The following is a 9,564-nucleotide window of genomic DNA, read 5'->3' on the forward strand; positions in this document are numbered from 1 at the left end:
AAGAAAAGGTTGTCAATTGTACTGTCAGATTTTATTACATGTTTAATGTTTCCAGTTTCTCTGATTGCATGACGAAGATAAATATATTTACCTAGATTGTTTATTTCCTTTTTTTTAAAGTTGATACCTACTACCGTATTCATCACAGCAATGAAGTATCCATAAAAAATACATAAAATGGAGAAAACCGTGGAATTTCTACAAGAAAACATGTATTGAGGCTTCCTCAGTCTGTGATATTTGCCCCATTTTTCATATTTAATTGAGTATAAATATATTAAATTTTCTTTTTATGCAGAGTGCACACGATGCAGGGCGCGTTCGACCGTTCAAGGTTTAAATCTTTGAGCGAGGCCATAGAAATAAAAATTATAAAATCATATATTATTCCGAGTCTCTTTTTCCTTTTATAGAGGTATTTTTTGGCAAATATTTACAGAACTTTAAAGATATCTATTAAAACGTCGTTTTTTGACTCCACGTTTTCTAATGGGTAATTTTTCTACATTCACCAATCAAACATTGTATTCCATTCATAAAATATATTTTACCAGCCATATTAATACGCCCCCAATATTGGTCACCTATTACGATCTATTATGACTCGAACTTCATTATAAATAATACATTCCGACTATTTACGACTTTCTGACGACGTTATTAGAATCTGTTTTCGCTCGTTCCCGAAGTATGTGTATGAACATTCGATTACACACGCCACTGGTCAAGTATTTATCAATTAATAGGAAATTTAATAGAGCAAGCATCCCTTTTGTGAGTCGGGCGAGGAATGTGCTCGCATTCCATGTAAATCAGTCATTTTGCATCTCTTAATTGGGCCAATGTGAGCCGAGAAATTGCCTTCTCTGAAACGAATTCCTTATGTATAGAATTCTGAAACATTTCGATTTCCATTAAAAACGAATCCATGAATTAAACAGGTGGGTACCTATATCATATTGAAATAAGAACCGCATGTCTCTAAATCGAAAGATCTCGGGTTATGTACCAGATCAACACGAGAATAGTCTGATAAGCTCAATCTATTGTTTATACCGGCGTCTCCTCATCCTTTGCACAACCAAAACTAGCGGCAGACGAAACTACGCCGAGTTATCTAATATTTTACCTTTACCTTTTTAATTATCTTTTATAAACCAACGCCAATAGGAACGCACCTTCTTCAAATTCTTCACTTCTTCATCTCGGCTACGGTTTTCAATCTCGTGAAGTCCGCGGGGAAATGTTGTATGCAGTTCGCCTCTAACATAGCGAGGTGAAAGTCATTGGGGGAGACCTACATACAGAAATAGACGTTCTATTGCTGAAACCAAATAGCATGTCTGTAAATATTGATGAATGTGAAAGAAGCATAATAAGTATACAAAAGGAGTGGGAGTGACTAAATAAATTGTCTCTGCTCTCTCCGGGAAAGAGGAGTGATATACCTATTTATGTAACATAACTTACTACACCAAGTTTTTCTTACCGTCTATTCCTGTCCATGGAGGAACGCCAGTTCTATACTGAATTGCGCAAAATCAAAGTAAACTTAAATATGATTGAAGTTTCAATTTCGATCAGTGAATGGGCGGTGATTCGCGTGACCCTCTGACATTCGTCTGGCTAATCTGCAGGGGGTGGACCTCTAGTTATAGTATGGTCTAAAAATGCAAACAAAACAAGTAGGTTCATATGTAGTTAAGGAACGTGATTTAAAAGGCAAGCGTAGGTATATTTAAATAATGCTATGAAGTGATATTTAATTATTCAATCATGATATGGTCGAACTATTTATATAATGTATTTTAATAATGGCTTAATTCAAAATGCGGCACAGGCATAATACATTTCCAAAGGTCCACCAATAAACAAGTTTTTTTATATTTCTATCATTAACTTCCTACTTACAAGACAATCGATATGTGTAAAGAGGTATGACGATTAATAAATTGGAATATTATTTCACCACATATTACTTTCTTGGGAAAGCAAACAGAAAGACACGTAGTTGTAAGAGACAGAAAAAAATGTGGACATTCATGTTTTGAACGATACATACACAATTTAATAACTTGTTGCATGTAAAAATATTGCACATACTTTTTATACACTTCAAGTCGCATAACCTCCGCGCAAATTCTTTTCATGGTCAATTTAAAACATAATACAGTTGTCGGAACCTCGTAGCCCCTGCTGAATCTAATTTGCGCCTTTTTGGCTTCACTAAGGGTGTCATAAAGTTACACAACAAAAAATATGAGACACGTCTTATATTTTATGTTTGAAAAGTTCTAATATGCTTCAAACTATTCGTCAATTGTATAAAATTATTTCTCAAAATGATTTTAGTTTTCCGTATATAATAACGTTACCATCCCTTACGGGGTTAACAGAGCATTACCTGGTTGGGTTAATGATGGAATGGAGATTCAGAAACTGTGACTTTGGTTACTTGGTAATCCATCGTCTAAAAGAAGAATCTCTTGTTGCAAGCTAACACTATGTTTTCTCTTTACTATTGACCTGGTTATAAATATATATAAAAACATATAATCACACCTATATCGCTTGCGGGATAGATAGACAGTCTTGAAAAGACAGAAAGGCCACGTTCAGCTGTTAGAATTGAGATTCAAATTGTGACAGGTTGCTAGCCCATCGCCTAAATGAAGAATCCCAAGTTTACAAGCATAGGCTTGTATAGTTACACTTAGTTGTCTTTAACGACATCCATGGGAAAGGGATGGAGTGGTCCTATTATTTTATTGTTGCCGGGAACCACACGGCACTCAAGAAGTCATATCTTTCTAAAACGCAACAAATCAAACAAAAAAGTAAAATATAGAATGGAAACACAAGATTCGATTTTGTTTCATTACTATTTTTTTTTATTTGTTAGTTTAACAAAAAGAACCATTTTTAATGCAATTTGTCTGTAAACAATATTTATATGCAAAACCACACCTACCAAAATACGTCATAAGTCTTACATTTTAAGATCTATGACCATAACTGCATACATAATTTACTATTGCAAATAAAGGATGGGCAGAGGAGATGTCATTAATTATGTATATTTTCTGATCAGTATGAATCATAATATACTTAGTTTAAGTTTATTATGCCGATTGTATCCAGTCCAGTATAGGTAGTGTTGATTCCCAGTCAAATTGGAATAGTAATCTTGTGGTAAACAAAATTTTAATTGTCGATATTACGATGTTACTAATTCTATTTGTTTGTTATTGCCAAGTATCTCTTGTGATGGCGGTAAGTATTTTTTTTTAAATTTTGGTTGACAAAACTAAGGAAACTTTAGAATAGTTTACATTACCAAGATTTATTTATATAATCTTGTTGATAAACTGGTGAAAGAAAGACATACAGCGGAGGCTTAGTAATAGGGTCCCATTTTTTTCTTTTAGGTACGGAACCCTAATAAAAAAGAATCTTGAAAAAATTGTTGATTTTGGTGCATGACTAGTTTTAATTTTGAATGTAATTTTTTAGTATATTAATGAATGGAAATTATAAATGTGGTAATCTATACATACACTCTCGATATACTCCTCTCTCTCATCTTAACATGTTCCCAGTTGCACCCTCCGCTACCAGGTATATGCTTGACAGTCTATAGATCGTGTTCCTACTTTTTTAATCCGTAGAGAAACCAAAGAAGTACTTTTTTTGGAAATTATGTTCGTAAAAAGTTATTTATTACGATTTATATCAACTGATAAATCATGTAGAATCTTAATCCTAATAAAAATTATAATAATAAATTTAAAACAATGAACGTTCAATTTGAGGTGTCAATACCTAACCCTCGGGTATGTGTGATCGGCGCTGGCATCTCAGGGTTGTCTGCGGCCAGATACCTGAAGGCGGCTGGTGTCAACTTCACGGTGCTGGAAGCGACCAGATACATCGGAGGCACTTGGAGATACGACCCCAGGGTCGGCTTCGATGACCATGGTTTGCCGGTGTTCACCAGCATGTACAAAGATTTGAAGTAAGCATATTATTGTATGAATTTGATTTGGATGTCTACAAACGTATGTTTTTATTATTAAACCTTTATGAGTTTAAATAGGGCCAAATTAAACATATTGGGCTAGCATTATAGGTAATGTCGAATGTGTTATGGGATACTAACGTAAAGATTATAAATAATTATCATACATACTGATAAAATTATTTTTCAATAAATGTTGATCGTCATCATTTCTAACAGTAGTTATTTAACAAACATAATTAGAAAGTTTTTTTTAATATTTAATAATACAAAAAAAATTAAGATAACCAATTTTATCGAAATTTTTTTAGAACAAATTTACCAAAACCTACGATGGAGCTACCGGGGTTTCCTTTACCTGAGGATGCACCTTCATTCCCTGGTTGGAAAGTCTACTATGAATATCTTCAGTCTTATACTGAGCATTTCGATTTGAAGAAGTATATAAAGGTATGTTTTATCCACATTATACACGAAAGAATACGCCTGATTTTATCAAGTTACGTTCCTCTAGGTCTTCCTATCCATCGTTTCTATTTACACACGCTATCTGCTTTCATTAAACATAAATATTTCTCATTAATATTATTGAAACAGTTATTTTTTTTATGCTGTTGACTTGTTAGATGTAGAAGTACATACATAAATTGTGAAATGTTTAATATGCCAATGGCTGTCATGTGGAAAGACGCTACAGATCACGTTATAGAAGATTAAAAATAAACAATATTAACATTTGAAAATATCGATTTCAGTTCTTGCACCATGTAGTATCAGTAAAAAGAGAGGAAAATAAATGGAAAGTTAAACACAAAGAGGTGGTGACAAGAGAAGAATTTGAAGAAGAGTATGACTTTGTAATAGTTGGTGTTGGACATCTTAGCAAGCCTAAAATGCCTTATATAAAGGGAGAAAAGAAATTTCAAGGTATGTGAAAGGACAAATACGTCCATACTCTCTTGCATTTTTAGGTTTGAGCATAGTATAACATAAATTGTAATAATATTCTATAATAGCCCTTTATTTTACCAAATTCTATACATATTGAGCTGTTTGGCTTCTTAGTTGATAGCTCTCTGAAGATTGCATTTTCATTGGATGTTTTTACCATATTTTTTTTCTAGTTTGAATAGTAATGAACATTTTCAAAACTGAATCGACTGTCGGTTGTCCAATACAAGGATGATTTCACACTAGGTATATGTACATACATTCATACATATAATCACGTCTATATCCCTTGCGGGGTAGACAGAGCCAACAGTCTTGAAAAGACTAATAGGCCACGTTCAGCTGTTTGGCTTTATGATGGAATTGAGATTCAAATAGTGACAGGTTACTAGCCCATCCCACAAGAAGAATCCTAACTTTAAAAGCCTATCCCTCAGTCGCCTTTTACGACATCCATGGGAACGAGATGGAGTGGTCCCATTCTTTTTTTTTATTGGTGCCGGGAAACACATGGCACAGGTATGTATAGGTATTTTACGCAATGTGACAATCGCATTATAAAACATGGTTGACATTCAAAAGAGAAGTTAATTTTTTCGTTTATTTTTAGGAACAATAATCCACAGTCACAGCTATAGAATTCATGATCCATACAAATGCCGCCGCGTCCTCATCATTGGGGCTGGCCCGTCAGGCATGGACATTGCTATAGCACTTACTGACGTCAGCAGAAAGGTCATCCACAGTCGTCATACCTTCATCAAGTTTAGGACGCCATTCCCAAAGAATTATGTGAAGAAACCCGACGTAAAAGAGCTGAATGAAACTGGCGCTATCTTCGTTGATGGCACTTATGAGGATATAGACGACATCATTTATTGCACAGGTTATTTAATATACAAGCAATTTAAAATTTTAAATCTTTAAAAAAATTAATGAACCTTGCTTTTGTAATTACCATTTATGAACCTTTAATGTTAGCTAAAACTAAATTTATATTTATAAATTATGTATAGTCCTTGCAATGGTTTCTGTTTTTCTCTATGTCTAAAAAGACTATGGCATAATTTTCACTTACTACGGAAATTTTGAAAACACCATACCTACTCTTTTCTTTTCCGTTTCTCGCTATTTGGAACATACACAGGAATGATAAATTCATCACTTGTTACAACAGGATATGAATACGACTTCCCCTTTATCGACGAGTCAAGTAACCTTACCATAACGAAGAGTAGCGTCACTCCTCTTCACAAAAATGTGGTGAACATCTACCAACCCACCATGGTAATGTTGGGGTTGGTCGTACGCGCTTGTTTCGTGGTCGCTCTGGATGCTCAGGTATGCAAAGATTTAATATTTCTTATATATATTCTTTATTTATTTGACGAAATATTCGTATTGAAATAACTAGTTCTACATTCAGTCATGTTTTTTAATGTAGACAATGTGCATTCGTCCATGATTTAGATTTAAGAGATCTATATTTGTACATTGACGTCCGATGAAAATGCTGCACTAGTTTGTTCCGCCTCTTCTTCTACACATGCGCTTTGGAAGCGGTAGTAGTTATAATTAGATTTAAGTGATGTGACGTCAATAAGTGATACCTTATATCCAATTTTGAAAATAAATCTATTCTATTCTAATAACTAGCATAATAATATGCCAACAGCTGCATGAAATAAAAAATATGTACCTTAAAATTTTCCCGAAGTTTTGTTTTCTTCTTCCTCACCTCTCTGGAGAGGAGCACAAGGTCCGCCTTGACAAAGATCCTGGATCGGGTAAGGCAGGTTCTTACACGAAGCGACTCCTGTCTGATCTCCGCAATCTTCGCAGGGGAAGAACCCATATTGGTTCATAGTTGCACATTCAGGAGGTTTTTAGATGCTCAGGTATGCAAACATTATGAAACTAGTATATGCCAGCGGCTTCGGTCATGAATTGTAAAATACCGATTACTGTAGCCGTATTATTTACAAATTTTGTTGAGGTAGGTTTCATAAAAACTATCTATGTAACCATCTTTACAAAATGTAATATTCAGATTTCTGTAACACATACATTACTGCGGAATAATGTTTCAGGCTAGGTATACGACAGGACTCATCACTGGGAACTTCAGTCTACCTTCACAAGAGGAGATGATGGCGGAATGGCAGAAAAAATATCTTTCTCTTAGAGCTCAGGGCAGGCCGCTATCTCACATGCATTCCTTAGGTGGAAACGAGGTAATTATGGGAAAAGATCAATCATCCTCTTACACAAACAACAAACAAACAAACTGACCTTTTCATCTCTTATTTATTACGAGATGAACCGGAAATAACTTTTCTAAAGGTCTGCTAAAAGTTGAGTGACAGACGCTGAAAGCCGAAATCTAGTTCTTGCGATTGGATTTATTACAAATAACTGCAACACTAGTAATTCATGCCTTTAAGATTACTAACACCAGACGTCATCTTCTTTCAGGACCAATACTATGCAGAACTTACAGAGGAGTCCGGCATTGAAAGAGTCCCACCAGTCATGTTCAAGATCCGCGCGAGTGACACCCGCGCTATAGTCGATAATTTACTGACTTATCGACATTATTCCTACAAAGTGCTGGATAGTGAGCACTTCACTAGAACATGGGAGGGTAACGAGAATGAACATGAACGAAATAAAAGTTTCAGTAACTGTTAAGTTGTTTTTTTTTGTTTAGCGCCCAAAATATCTTCTACGAACTCAGCAAATGAATTGGTTTACTCACATTTTCTTGCTTTCGTTGACGGCATTATTCAATATTGTCAATGTCATTCTCAAGATGTCACACTAGGTAGGATATTAACTATAAAAAAATAGATAAACATAGTATAAGTTTTTAGTCTTACCATTGATATCGGAATAATACAGTTTTCATAGCTCGAAGTGACACACTTTACATCTCCATAGACTAAGATACTTATTAAAAAACAGGACAGAATCTGTGAAACAGATTGAGCTAGCCCCAAAGAAAGTTCTAAACTTCTGGGATGTTAAAATATTATGAAATTCTAGTATCTGGATACTTAACTATATAAGTAACGATTCAAACCGATAACCTTTTAAAAAGTCGGATGCGTTGATATCTTATACAATAGCCAAAGTTTCCAAAGGTTCCATATTTTATTAATATCTGATCCAAAGGTGTATTTTTTCATCTTTATTTATTTTAACTTTTTCATTGTCCTCACTGTATGAGATTTAAATATGAAAAATTACGAAATGCCAAATAACTTCCTTTTACCTTGAGTTAAGTAACGCATCAATTCTGACCGTTAATTAGAGTAGACCATTCCAAGAAATATATTATTTAATTCCATACTGCATAATTATCAATAGTCTCCGTTTAATACTTGTGCCGTGTGGTTTTCGGAACTTTAGGATAGCACCACTCCATCTCTTTCCCACAAATATCGTAACCGGCACCCCGGGCTGCTCTCCAGAGAGGTGAGAATGTTACCGAAACAAACGCAGGAGGATATATTTAATACTGATCTGATGGCTACCTTTTTCATGGTTCTCTTTGCAGGAGTCAGACTGAGTAACTATTTGTTTATGTGTAAACTCTCTATTACACATAAAAATATAACAAAGTACAAAACAATTACTAGATTTTATTTTTGAGATCTTGATCCCTAAAATGAAATAACAAATTCGTAGTAAATACTATAAGGTTTTATTGTTTTATAAGATAAGGTTTATCATAAAAATTGGCTGCTGGGGGTCTAAATATTATCTTCTTTAAACAAACAATAATACGATAAAAAATAATATTCTCTTTTTTGTGGCCAATGAAAAATTGTGCAAGATGTTTGTGACTTCCTAAAAAGATAGGATCAATATGATATCAACGAACTCTCTTAACTGATAGGCCACGTTCAGCTGATACAATTGAGATTCAATAGTGACAGGCTAGCACATCGCCTAAAAGAACGATTCTAAGTTTATAAGCCTATCCTTTAGTCGCCTTTTACGACAAACACGGGAAAGAGATGAAGAAATGAAATGGATGAAAATGCTTGTATGCTAAAAATAAACTAGATATTTTAAAGGTGATTTAAGTCTTGGGCCAAATATAAAAAATGGTTCCAGTAGTTTGTGAGTTTATTTGTAACATAATAATGCAAAAATATTTGAAGAAAAATTTTATGAGCTACTAGCTGTTGCCCACGACTTCATTCGACGTAAAAGTTCACTGAAAAAGCTGACCCGCCGCATTGCCCCATAGAGGGGTAGAGGAGCGATTTTTATACACCAGTTTAAGTTGGACCAGGCCTAACACCTCTGAGTAAACCGCATACTTGGAGCAATTGTTTTCTCGTCATGTGAATACAAACATACAGAAATTTTAAAAAACATTTTGGATACTGTTGTTCTTATATTTTATTTATTATATGTATTGATATAATTAAGTTTTACAGATGTGTGGACAAAACAAAAACCAAGTAATACATATATAGGTCTTGTAGGCAAAAAAGGTAACGTTGTTGTTTATTAAAGATTAGAGATTATTTACAAATCCGCAGTATGTAATCACTACATTTAATTATTCATTATCACTGCTT

General features: G+C 34.2%; 1 protein-coding gene across 1 annotated transcript; it reads left to right on the top strand.

Moving 5' to 3' along the window:
- The first annotated feature begins 3,141 nt into the window (after nt 1-3,141).
- On the top strand, nt 3,142-7,660 carry LOC106143670 (senecionine N-oxygenase). The gene is made up of 8 exons (XM_013345808.2): nt 3,142-3,273; nt 3,813-4,015; nt 4,330-4,468; nt 4,774-4,945; nt 5,580-5,855; nt 6,147-6,310; nt 7,060-7,203; nt 7,445-7,660. Exons 1-8 carry the CDS (start codon nt 3,223-3,225, stop codon nt 7,658-7,660), a joined length of 1,365 nt encoding a protein of 454 aa, XP_013201262.2. The 5' UTR covers nt 3,142-3,222.
- The last annotated feature ends 1,904 nt before the right edge of the window (nt 7,661-9,564 follow it).

The sequence above is a fragment of the Amyelois transitella genome, chromosome 18 (assembly GCF_032362555.1).
Source record: "Amyelois transitella isolate CPQ chromosome 18, ilAmyTran1.1, whole genome shotgun sequence".
Lineage (NCBI taxonomy): Eukaryota > Metazoa > Arthropoda > Insecta > Lepidoptera > Pyralidae > Amyelois > Amyelois transitella.

Bases quoted from the DNA above. Each gene is read 5' to 3' on its own strand.
- LOC106143670 (XM_013345808.2), top strand. From the start codon at position 3,223: ATGTTACTAATTCTATTTGTTTGTTATTGCCAAGTATCTCTTGTGATG. The intron at 4,469-4,773 runs GTATGTTTTATC...TATCGATTTCAG, and splicing joins ATTTGAAGAAGTATATAAAG to TTCTTGCACCATGTAGTATC. The intron at 7,204-7,444 runs GTAATTATGGGA...ATCTTCTTTCAG, and splicing joins ATTCCTTAGGTGGAAACGAG to GACCAATACTATGCAGAACT.